The 13,128-nt window shown below is 52.9% G+C and overlaps 1 protein-coding gene across 1 annotated transcript in view; it reads left to right on the forward strand.

Moving 5' to 3' along the window:
• Positions 1-2,207: 2,207 nt before the first annotated feature.
• MMP11 (matrix metallopeptidase 11) overlaps positions 2,208-13,128 on the forward strand; it is a 249,563-nt gene continuing 238,642 nt past the window's right edge. Inside the window, exon 1 of the mRNA XM_085633364.1 lies at positions 2,208-2,445. Coding sequence (XP_085489490.1) covers positions 2,332-2,445 — 114 coding nt within the window. The 5' untranslated portion in view covers positions 2,208-2,331. The remainder of the gene's footprint in view (positions 2,446-13,128) is intronic.

A 13,128-nucleotide genomic window follows, 5' to 3' on the forward strand; every position in this document is an offset into this window, starting at 1 on the left:
GGAGAGGGGTTAAGGTGAGTATTGGGGAAGCAAATGATATACATGGTATGGTCAGTGACTCATGGGATTCATTTGAGGGTTTCATTCCACACTGGCCTCCAGAGGAAAGGCCCCTAGTCTATAGAAGAGTGGTAGATTTGACAGCACTGTGTTATGCTGTATCTGAGCCTCTATGCCTCTCCCAGACCCTGTGGTGAGCCTTCTATGCTTGCTACCGCTACTCTGGGAGCGTCCAGTGTCAAAGGAAGTAGCTTGATTAATGAAGTGGAAAGAAATACAATTTCACAATGTGAGACCAGAAAACCTGGGATCGATTCCGGCTGCCCCACTTGACCAAATTGTGTGATCCTAGGCAATTGTCTAAATTCACTTTGCCTACTTTTTCTTCATTGTGACATATTAGAGCACATTGAAATACAGGAGTTCCGGATAAACGCTGTACAGCACATTCTCATGTGTGTGATTTGATGAGGTTTAATGTTGTCTATGTATAATAACAACCAAGACCAGTCCACTGTTGACATTGTTGTCAGGGTGGGAGGAGACATGAATGTGTCTGCGTTGATTTTTGAAAACTGCCAGCTTTAAAAGTACTCCTGGATGCAGTGATGTCATCTGATGTACTCAGGTGAAACACTTCTGCATGTTAATGAAATAATTTGCTTTGAAAGTTGAAGGGACTTTATCATATTTTTACACGTTCGATACAAAATGTCTTACAAAATTAATGTGTCCATAAAGTTAAGTGGTGCAGGGCACCTTATTTGCTTCTTTTCTTTGACTTCAGTTGGTGAGTAAATAAATGCTATTTAACATGGTTCTGAGGATTGGTGCTCTCTCAGGGCAGCGCTGCTGCTCACCAGGGGGCGCCTGTGGAGGACAGGGGGGTCGCATGTGGCCCCCGAGCCGTACTTGGAGTAGCACGGACATACAGCGTTACTTCACCAGGTTGCCATTCTGGGATGCTTTGTTTAAGGTTTATGGTTCTGAGCAGGCATAGGCCGGAGGGAGGCCTGGTGGAGAGATCTGCTAGAATGGACTCACCCGCGTGCCATGGTGAGATGTCAGAGAGCGCCCTTATGCACAGCTTGTTGGGACCTGCAGTGCTGGACACGATAAAAGCCCTCCGTTAGCCAGCTGCGTGTCTCCGATCTCTTCGGTTATTCCACGCCTGTCCAAGTGATGGTGGGTGGTTTATACTATGGACTGGTACAGGATGGGGTGATGGACAAACGCTGTAGCAGTGTTGCCTCTTGTGAGTGTAGGATTGTGACGCAATCTCAGGGACAGACGGTGTGGACTCCAATCGACTGGGCGTCTGCTGAGTGTTAGGTCAGTATGACCGAGGGCCAGGGGGAGAAATGTATTTTAATTTCATTCATATAGCACAAACTACCCTTGATGTGATGTCACAATGGGCTTGCAGTACGGACGTATTATATAAACTCGTGTTCTGCAATGTCACAGTTAACTCGCAGTGACTATACACCTCAGTAACCCCTGCTCACTGACGTCACACTGGACTTCCGGTGAAGATGCACGTCACTAACTCCCACTATGTGATGTCACAGTGGTTTGCAGCAAGGGCTTCTGTAACTGCTCTGATGCACCAAGCGCCGCTGTTATCTACCCTCCAAGCCGCACTGCCCGTAAGCGCTCGTGTTCCGCTGCCCCGGGCATGCACATAAATTAAGAGCTCGCATAAACGCGCTGTAGATATTTATATGCAGCAAGGGCCATCTCCCAGGCGACCACCCTCTTACCCGATGCCCTCCTTGGAACCAGGCTCCAACTTTGTATCAACAGCCTTGCGATTGTTGCATGTCTGGGAGCGCTGGCACCGACGCCGTGCCCTGAGAGGCACGTCTCTCCCACGGGCTTCATGAGACCCCCGAGATCACAAGGGGGGGGCGGGCGGTGGAGGGGTGACCCCCCCTACAGTAGAAGAATCCTTTTCAAGTGCCCACTTTCATAAATTGATGGGGGTTGGGAGGGGGGCTTTGTTATGCAGAGAAAGGGAGGTGTCCGCGCCCCCACCTGCCAGGAAACAGTTAACACAGCTGGGCTCAATGGAAGCTGCCCCCTCCCCTCCTCAATATTGCTCCGGCCTCCCTCCTATTGCTCCCTACCCTCCCCTCCCCAGCCCGCGCGCACGTGACCTCCCTGAAATGTGTCATGTAAGCCCATGCAACTGTAATTCCAAGAGTGAGAACAAAAGGCAGAAGCGGGTATATAAAGGGCCGGAGGACACCCCTGGCCAGAGCCTGCACGAGGCAGCTGCGCCGCACACTCACTCCCGCACCGAGGCAGCACCGGACCCCCTCCAGCAGGATGCCCCCCAGCCCCCTCTCTGCAGCTGCGGCACTCGCAGCCCTCACGGTGCACTTTATACTGGGGGTTCAGGCGCTGCCAACATCCAGGGGACACCCCCGGCACAAAGCCCTGGTGAGTAAGGGGGCGGGGGAGCACCTCCCACACCTCTAATAAGTTTCTTTGATAAGTTGTAAGAGATACACTTTCTTTCAAATGTTTCTTTCCCCCTTTGCAATGGAGTTTGCGTTGTATGCATCGCTGCTTGTTTCAGCCGGACATGAATGGGTTAAACCATCCTGTCCGGCTCTCAGCGCTCGGTGGCATCTGGACAACAAGTCTGAACTTCACCTGGTGATGGGAGCAGCTCACGTTACACAGCGGCACCCGGCTCCACCTGCCGCGCCGGGCTGCGGCGTGCGAGCTGCGTGCAGACAGCTCTGAGCGGCAGCTCCGAGCGGAGCCGCCCCCGGTGGGCATTGATGAGGGCAGGGGTGCCCGCATGGCACAGCCCTCTGAGAAGAACCAGCGATGCCCGCAGGGCACAGCCTTCTGAGCAGGGGGCAGCGCCGCAGCGGTACCGCGGGGCACAGCCTTCTGAGCAGGGGGCAGCGGTGCCCGCAGGGCACAGCCTTCTGGGCAGGGGGCAGCTGAGCAGGGGGCAGCAAGGACTCCAGGGCACAGCCCATTAGGCAGGGCACAGCCTTCTGAGCAGGGGGCAGCGGTGAACGCAGGGCACAGCCTTCTGAGCAGGGGGCAGCGGTACCCGCAGGGCACAGCCTTCCGAAAGAGAAACGTCCATCTGTGTTCCTGTCGGAATCCTTTCTGCCAATGTACAGCAAGGGGGTGGAGAGCAGGGCTTGTCTGTCTGTCCCACGGCATGGCCCCTTTCTATAGTCTAGTGAGGTGTGGAGAGGTAGGGCTTGTCTGTCTGTCCCCCAGTATGGCCCCCTTCTACAGTCTAGTGAGGGGTGGAGAGGCAGGGCATGTCTGCTTGTCTCTCAGCATGACCCTCTTGTACAGTCTAGTGAGGGGGGTGCAGGGGTGGGACATGTCTGTTTGCCCCTCAGTGTGACTCCCTTCTATAGTTTAGTGAGGGGGTGGAGAGACAGGATACGTCTGTTTGTACATCAGCATGGCCCTTATCTACAGTCTAGTGGAGGGGGGGGTCTGTTTATCCCTCAGCAGGGCCCCCATCGATAGTCTAGTGGGGGGATGCTGTTTATCCCTCAGCAGGGCCCCCATTGACAGTCTAATGAGGGGGTTATGTCTGATGATTATCCCTCAGCATGGCCCCCATTGACAGTCTAGTGGGGGGGAGGGGGGTTATGTCTGTTTATCCCTCAGCATGGCCCCCATTGACAGTCTAGTGGGGGGGGGGTTATGTCTGTTTATCCCTTAGCATGGCCCCCATTGACTGTCTAATGAGGGGGGTATGTCTGATTATCCCTCAGCATGGCCCCCATTGACAGTCTAGTGAGGGGGGGGGGGGGCGGCGGTGGTATGTTTGTTTATCCCTCAGCATGGCCCCCATTGACAGTCTAGTGGGGGTGAGGGGGGTTATGTCTGTTTATCCCTCAGCATGGCCCCCATTGACTGTCTAGTGAGGGGGGGGTGGTATGTCTATTTATCCTTTAGCATGGCCCCCATTGACAGTCTAATTAGGGGGGCACGTCTGATTATCCCTCAGCAGGGCCCCCATTGACAGTCTAATGAGGGGGGCATGTCTGATTATCCCTCAGCATGGCCCCCATTGACTGTCTAGTGGGGGGGGGTGGGGGGGGGGTATGTCTGTTTATCCCTTAGCATGGCCCCCATTGACAGTCTAGTGAGGGGGGGGGGGCGGTGGTATATCTGTTTATCATTTAGCATGGCCCCCATTGACAGCCTAGTGAGGAGGGGTCGGGATGTCGCTTTCTGTCCCTCAGCGTGCCCCATCCATAGCCTAGTGATGGAAGGCTTGCTCACAGGTTTCTATATTCTGTACAAACTCTGGTTGTTTCAGGGTCAGTGCTGGTTCGGACACGCGTGGGATGTTCAGGATGGTCACACTTTGAGTAAGTAGAACAATTTGGAGAACTAGCGGCTAGGGCGGTCAACCTCAAATCTGGAGAACCGGGTTCGAGTCTCAACAATGACGCTCAACATCCTGTGATTCTGCACAAATCACTTAATCTTCCCGTGCCTTACAAAAAAAAAAAATGAATGTGTCCTTGTGTAACGTAACTTATGCTCATGTAAAGCGCTCTGATACCTTCCAGTCAAGTTCGTGCTTTATCAAAGTCAGAAAAAAACATGTAATGATCTTGAGGTAGTAGCTGGTGTCCGAGGCCTCAAAGCGTTGCAATTGACATAATGGTGGTCTTGGTTAATTCGCTCACCTGTGGTGTTGGTAGCCCACCCAGCCCTGGTTGCCCTTTGCAGTCTGTACTTTCCAACCTGCATTTTCTTTTGAATGGACCCAAGTAAAGATATTTAGTTCATTGTACAGAGATCTTACGACAATGAGCTTATCTCTCTCGTCTCTAGGCGTTCGAAGCTTTGGAAGCATAGATACTTCAGTGAGCTGTACCCTTCTTCATGCCTCTCCTGTGTGCGTGTATCAAAAGTTTGGGGAGGAGATGTGAGAGGATAAGCTAGGTTTATCCTCCACAAGTATTACATCACAAAAAAGAAAACCCAGCTATGTCAAGGAGACTAACCCTCCACTGGAGAAAACAGAGTAAAACCCTCACCCACCACGGTTTCCCCTTGGTGGCATGCATCATCATCGGGTCCACGCCGTTCGACTGCGGAGCAGGGCGTGCTGCGACCCATGGACTATGCGGGAGCATTTAAGTGACTATGCAATGACAAAGAAGATGGTGTTAAAAATAGGAGTGTTTTTTTTTTGGTCTGGAGAGTATCTTCAAAAACCTGACTAGTAGGTGTATCCTATTTATTCTGGCCTCTAGTTGGTATGATTAAAAAGGAGACAGAGGGGTAGGAAAGGAGGATGTCATGTACCTGCTTTCCTAAAAGGTCGACATGTTTCAAGCCATACCCCTATTGGCTCTTCATCAGGACCTATGGACACGAACTCCCTGATACTACTACTGCTATTTCACACTGGGCGCAAAGTCGTTGCATGCTAAAGAAAATGGTGTATATATATTTACCACCTATTTGGCGATCACTGTCTGCATTTATATAAGATGCTTGAATATGGCATCATGGCTCCTCCAGGGGGAGAGGGTAGCCTGTAGTCACACTAACTCCGAAGCTCCACCTCTGTCTTGCTACCTATTTGGTGCACTGCCGCATGCAATGAGCGTGCGTCCAGTCTGAAACAGCCGGACCTGATGATGAAGCATGCCACCAAGGGGCAACCCTGGTGGGGGAGGGTTTTACCAGAAAAGGCTGTTTTCTACAGAGAAGGGTTACTCTCCTGTGTGTGTGTCATCTCCTTCACACCTCGCCTGCGTGTGTTTTCATCTCCTTCATCCTTCGCATGTGTGTGTTCTCATCTCTTCATACCTCTCCTGTATCCATGTCATCTCCTTCACACCGTGCCTGTGTGTGTTCTGATCTCTTTACACTTCTCCTGTGTGTGTCTGATCTCTTCACACCTCTCCGCTGTGTGTTCTGATCTCTTCACACCTCTCCTGTGTGTGTCCTGAATTCTCCACACCTCTCATGTGCTTGTTCTGATAACTTCACACCAGTGGTTAATTTGTCAAATAAAAAGTGCCGGGGCTGTCCTCAGGAGGCAACGCTAACAGGAGAAATGTGCTGGTGCAAACTGCCTCCTGACTAGAGCCCTGGCACTTATTTTTCTGGAGAGGAGTTGGCTTAATGGCTAAAGGTGCTGATTTCGGAGCTGGGGAATGGTTTCTACTCTTGGCGTGGCTCAACATACTGTGATTTTGTAGAAAATCACAGTCTTTCCAAATGAGTGTGTCCTTAACTGGTGCTATAAGCACCGGTGCTGAGGATTAGGTGCTGGTGCTGAGCACCAGAAAGCACCTGCTCAAATAAACACTGCTTCACACCTCTCCGGTGTGTGTTCTGATCTCTTCACACCACTCCTTTGTGTGTTCTGATCTTCTTCATACCTCGCCTGTGTATGTTCTGATCTCTTCACACTTCTCCTGTGTGCATATCATCGCCTTCAGACCTCTCCTGTGTGTGTTCTGATCTCCTTCATACCTCTCCTGTGTGTGTTCTGATCTCTTCACACCTCTCCGGTGTGTGTCTGATCTCTTCACACCTCTCCTGTGTGTGTTCTCTCCTTCACACCTCTCCTGTAAGTCATCTCTTTCATGCCTCTCCCTGTGTGTGTTCTCTCCTTCACACCTCTCCTGTGTGTGCTGTCCTCTCCTTCATGACTCTCCCTGTGTGTGTCATCTTCACACCTCTCCTGTGTGTGCTGTCTTCTCCTTCATGACTCTCCCTGTGTGTGTCATCTTCACACCTCTCCTGTGTGTGCTGTCTTCTCCTTCATGACTCTCTCTGTGCACTGCCACCTTCACACCTCTCTACCAACCTTGGTCGAAAGAATTATCTTAACCTACGACTTTTCGCAATCTCTGGAACAGAAGAGGTGTCAGCATCTCAACATGTCCTGAGGCACGCCTGACTCCTGACACACTTCACACATCACCTTTGGGGGCCGTGTCATCGCCACATCAGACACGGCCGCGCAGTGCTTATCCCATTTCTTCTAAGTATTTTACATGTTATCTTCACCTTCACACATGCATGTGCTGCCTTCCTCATCATACATGCATTGCATGTCATCTGAAGACTAATACATGATGTTGTCATCACCTCTACACATGTATATGCTGCTTTCACCTTCGTAAGTAGCATAGCAGCTACCTCGCTGCGATCTATTGAAAGTCATCCTCTGAGCCAAGCTTTTGTCTCTCCGTGCGTGGGCGCCCGCAGACGCCCTCCTCCACCACACCCAGGGGTGAGTCCCTCTGCCACCGGGCTGGTGGGAGGGACGTGGAAGGGGTAACGTGGCCTGCGGGAGGCCGCCTCCACCACGTGCCATCCGGCACGGGGGCCTCCCCCTCCTGTCCCTGCCCCACCGCGGTGCGAGGACGGGAGCCACCATCCCTTGCGGGTCGGCAGGGTGACCAGATGGCCTGGGCCGGCCCGGCCTCTCCTTCACCTTCGTAGGTGTGTTTGTTTCATCTTTATACACCTATGTTTTATCTTCATCTTCATGCATGTGTTGTCTTCATCCTTATACATGTATGTTGTTTTCATCTTCAGAAATGCTGCTTTCATCTCACCATGTTTTGACTTAAACGTCATACATGTAGGTGTCTTCATCTTCATACTCGCATGTTTTGCCATCTCCATATATGTTTTGTCTTCCTCTTCATACATGATGCCTGTTCTTCATTCTACATTTCACTGTAGTTCTGCCCTTCTTAGCATATGACCTTCGCCTCATCTTTATTATCTCACCTGTTGTTTTCACCTTCACAAATGTTCATGCTTCCTTCATCTTCAGACATGTTTGCTGTATTCTTCACATGATGCGTGTTGTCTCTTACATGTGCCCTTTGTCTTCATCCATGTGCCTGCCGTCTAAATTCTCACACCTGTGTTTTTATCTGTCACACATGATGCTCATGCTCTCTGTTTAAACACAGTAAATGAGTGTTGCCTTCAACTTCACATATGATGTGTGCTGTCTTTCTCACACGTGTGCTGTATTTATCTCCATATGTGTATTTTATCTTCACACATGATGCATATACTGTCTTCTTCATTAAACATGATTCGCGCTGTGTCCATCTTCACACGAACATCTTATATTACCATGTCCAGTGTTGTCTACACTTTCATATATGTGCCAGTTTCATCTGCTGTCATCTTCATACATATGTGTTGTCTTCACTGTCACACATATATGTGAAGTGAGTTCTAGCTTCGCCCTCATGCAATGCGTGTGCTTGGTCACAAGATTTGTTTGCTCACCCCCTTTTTACCCTTCACATGTGTTTGCCGCCACCTTTTTCACACCATAGCTGTGCACTGTCCCTTATTCACACTTTAGCTGTGCACTGCCCCTTCTTCACAACTTAGCTGTGCACTGTCCCTTCTTCACACCTTAGCTGTGCACTATCTCTTCTTCACACCTTGGCTGTGCACTGTCCCTTCTTCACGCCTTAGCTGCGGACTTCCCTTCTTCACACCTTTAGCTGTGAACTTCCCTTCTTCACACCTTAGCTGTGCACTGTCCCTTCTTCATGCCTTAGCTGCGCACTGCCCTTCTTCACACCTTAGCTGTGAACTTTCCTTCTTCACACCTTAGCTGTGCACTGTCCCTTATTCACACCTTAGCTGTGCACTGTCCCTTCTTCATGCCTTAGCTGTGCACTGTCCCTTCTTCACACCTTAGCCGTGAACTTCCCTTCTTCACACCTTAGCTGTGCACTGTCCCTTCTTCACACCTTAGCTGTGAACTTCCCTTCTTCACACCTGAGCTGTGCACTGTCCCTTCTTCACACCTTAGCTGTGCACTGTACCTTCTCCACACCTTAGCTGTGAACTTCCCTTATTCACACCTTAGCTGTGCACTGTCCCTTATTCACACTTTAGCCGTGCACTGTCCCTTCCTCACACCTTAGCCGTGCACTGTCCCTTCTTCACACCTTAGCTGTGCACTGTCCCTTCTTCACACCTTAGCTGTGAACTTCCCTTCTTCACACCTTAGCTGTGCACTGTCCCTTCTTCACACCTTAACTGTCCACTGTCCCTTCTTCATGCCTTAGCTGTGCACTGTCCCTTCTTCATGCCTTAGCTGCGCACTGCCCTTCTTCACACCTTAGCTGTGAAATTTCCTTCTTCACACCTTAGCTGTGCACTGTCCCTTCTTCACACCTTAGCTGTGAACTTCCCTCGTTCACACCTTAGCTGTGCACTGTCCCTTCTTCACACCTTAGCTGTGCACTGTCCCTTCTTCATGCCTTAGCTATGCACTGTCCCTTCTTCACACCTTAGCTGTGAACTTCCCTTCTTCACACCTTAGCTGTGCACTGTCCCTTATTCACACTTTAGCTGTGCACTGTCCCTTCCTCACACCTTAGCTGTGCACTATCCCTTTTTCACAGCTAGCTGTGCACTATACCTTCTTCACACCCTAGCGGTGCAATACCCTTCTTCCCACATTAGCTGTGCACTATCCCTTGTTCACACCCTAGCTGTGCACTATTCCTTCTTCACACCCTAGCTGTGCAATACCCTTCTTCACACCACAGCTGTGCACTATCCCTTGTTCACACCCTAGTTGTGCACTACCCTTCTTCACACCTTAGCTGTGCAATACCCTTCTTCACATCCTAGCTGTGCACAGTCCCTTCTTCACACCACAGCTGTGCACTATCCCTTGTTCACACCCTACTTGTGCATTACCCTTCTTCACATCCTAGCTGTGCACAGTCCCTTCTTCACACCTTAGCTGTGCACTACCCTTCTTCATACCTTAGCTGTGCACTATCCCTTCTTCACACCCTAGCTGTCCAATACCCTTCTTCACACCTTAGCTGTGCACTGTCCCTTCTTCCCACCTTAGATGTGCACTGTCCCTTCTTCACACCCTAGCTGTGCACTACCCTCCTTACCACCTTAGCTGTGTACTGTCCCTTCTTCCCACCTTAGCTTTGCACTGTCCCTTCGTCCCACCTCAGCTGTGCACTGTCCCTTCTTTACACCTCAGTTGGGCACTGTCCCTTCTTCACACCTCAGCTGTGCACTGTGCCTTCTTCGCACCTCAGCTGTGCACTATCCCTTCTTCGCACCTTAGCTGTGTACTGTCCTTTCTTCACACCTTAGCTGTGCAATACCCTTCTTCACATCCTAGCTGTGCACAGTCCCTTCTTCACACCACAGCTGTGCACTATCCCTTGTTCACACCCTAGTTGTGCATTACTCTTCTTCACATCCTAGCTGTGCGCAGTCCCTTCTTCACACCTTAGCTGTGCACTACCCTTCTTCACACCTTAGCTGTGCACTATCCCTTCTTCACACCCTAGCTGTCCACTACCCTTCTTCACACCTTAGCTGTGCACTGTCCCTTCTTCCCACCTTAGCTGTGCACTGTCCCTTCTTCACACCCTAGCTGTGCACTACCCTTCTTACCACCTTAGCTGTGCACTGTCCCTTCTTCCCACCTTAGCTGTGCACTGTCCCTTCGTCATACCTCAGCTGTGCACTGTCCCTTCTTTACACCTCAGTTGGGCACTGTCCCTTCTTCACACCTCAGCTGTGCACTGTGCCTTCTTCGCACCTCAGCTGTGCACTATCCCTTCTTCGCACCTTAGCTGTGTACTGTCCTTTCTTCGCACCTTAGCTGTGCACTGTCCCTTCTTCACACCCTAGCTGTGCACTGTCCCTTCTTCCCACCTTAGCTGTGCACTGTCCCTTCGTCATACCTCAGCTGTGCACTGTCCCTTCTTTGCACCTGTTAGAAAGGGTAGACGGACCGGGAGGGTCGGCCGGGGTCAGGAGGAGAGGTCTCCGGGGAGAGCCGTCTCCAGCGATCGTACAGACAAGTAACTTCCCCCCCACAGACGGATACCACACACGGATAAGGTTCAGTGTTCTTTATAAGCACTTCTTAAGGTACGGTTGAATGGTACAAGGAGGTCTGGTCTCAGGGGTCCTGTTAGAAAAGGTAGACGGACCGGGAGGGTCGGCCGGGGTCCGGAGGAGAGGTCTCCTGGGAGAGCCGTCTCCAGCGATCGTACAGATAAGTAACTTCCCCCCCCCACAGACAGATGCCACACAAGGATAAGGTTCCGTGTTCTTTATAAGCACTTATTTAAGGTACGGTGGAATGATACAAGGAGGTCTGGACTCAGGGGTCCCCTCGATTATAGTCTCGCAAGGTAGGGAAGGGGGTAGCGGGACAGTCTATTTACCAATCAGGTAGTTCGGATGAGACGATGATGAGCTCACAATCCTCGAGCTTGGTGGTACGGGCCGCGGCAGCGCCAGCAGGTCCCGGTGTGGATGGTCGATACAACGGGCCGCGGCAGCGCCAGCAGGTCCCCGGAAGATATACGGTCCGCGGCAGCGCCAGCAGGTCCCGGTGTGGATGGTCGATACAACGGGCCGCGGCAGCGCCAGCAGGTCCCCGGAAGATATACGGTCCGCGGCAGCGCCAGCAGGTCCCGATGAGGATGGTCGTTACAACGGGCCGCGGCAGCGCCAGCAGGTCCCAGGAAGATGAATGTTGCAGAAGGCCGCGGCAGCGCCAGCAGGCAAGACGATGGTTCACAAGAGCGGGCTATGGCAGCGCCAGTAGACCGTCAAGGTTGAGTTCACTCGGTGTCTCTCGACTCCAGGATACAACTCCCTTCCTGCTCCGGAGCTGCCTCAGTTATAGGGCTGGTGCCCTTTGATGTCCGGACCCTCGCACTTGGAGGTCGGAGGGTCCGGGATGAAGGTGTCCAGACACCCAGCAGGGGGTGGAGCCAGTGCCTGGGGGAGCTGGGGGCGATCGGCACCTGGCGGGGGAGAGCCCTTGACAGTTCGTTCTCCCATTGACTTGCCAAGTGGTCCGCTCACCTCCTGGGTGGATGGTGGTGCCGGGATGCCGGGCCGGCCAGGCCCGGGGTTAAGGTCGAGGGGAGGCCATGCGGCCGCGTGGTGCAGGGCCCCAGATGGCGGCTTGACCCGGCCGGGGAAGCCGGTGGGACTGGACCCCGTGATGAGTAGGGGTCCGAGGGCAGAGGGTCCGTCGGGAGACGGAGTACAGGTGCTTGTCGTGGGGATATGCCAGGGGGGCCGGAGTTCGGGCCCTGTCGAGCGGGGAGGGAGCAAGCCGTCTGTGAGGCCTGTCCAACATGCGTCCCCCCCAGCTGAAGGCGGGGAGAGTCACCCATCTCCTTGGGGACTCTCTTCGTCGAGGCGGAAAAAGCGGGACAGGCCATCCGCGTTGGCGTGGTCTTGGCCTGGTCGGTGCTCCACGGTGAAGTCCATTCCCTGCAGGGAAATGGACCAGCGCAAGAGTTTTGGGTTTTCCCCCCGCATCTGCATCAGCCATTGCAGGGGTCGATGGTCGGTTTGTACCCGGAAGTGGGTACCGAAGAGATAGGGTCGGAGCTTTTTGAGGGCCCACACTACTGCAAATGCCTCCCTCTCGATGGTGCTCCAACGCTGTTCTCGGGCCAGGAGACGTCGACTGATGAAGGCCACCGGCTGGTCATGACCTTCGGGGTTCAACTGAGAGAGGACGGCTCCGATGCCGTGGTCGGAGGCGTCGGTCTGCACCACAAATTCCCGACTGTAATCGGGGGCCTGGAGCACCGGGGCGGTGCACAGGGCGGCCTTCAGCTCCTCGAAGGCCGCTTGACAATCAGGGGTCCAGTTGACCCGCTTCGGTTGGTTCTTGGATGTGAGACCCGTGAGGGGCCCCACGATGCGGCCGTAGTCCTTCACGAACCGCCGGTAGTAGCCGGTGAGCCCCAGGAAGGCTCGGACTTCGGTCTGGGTGACGGGGGGCTGCCAGGACTGGATGGCAGCAATCTTAAGTTGTAGTGGGGCCACCAGCCCGCTCCCCACTTGGTGCCCAAGGTAGGTCACAGACCCTTGGCCAATCTGGCACTTGCCGGCCTTAATGGTGAGGCCGGCCCGCTGGAGGGCTCGTAGGACCTCTTGGAGGTGACGGAGGTGGTCGGACCAGTGGCGGCTGTATACAGCGATATCGTCCAGGTAGGCAGCGCTGAATTCTTCAAGCCCCGCCAAGACCTGGTTCACAAGGCGTTGGAATGTGGCGGGGGCATTCTTCATGCCAAAGGGCATGACCTTAAATTG

This window comes from Triturus cristatus, chromosome 11 (genome assembly GCF_964204655.1).
Source record: "Triturus cristatus chromosome 11, aTriCri1.1, whole genome shotgun sequence".
NCBI lineage: Eukaryota > Metazoa > Chordata > Amphibia > Caudata > Salamandridae > Triturus > Triturus cristatus.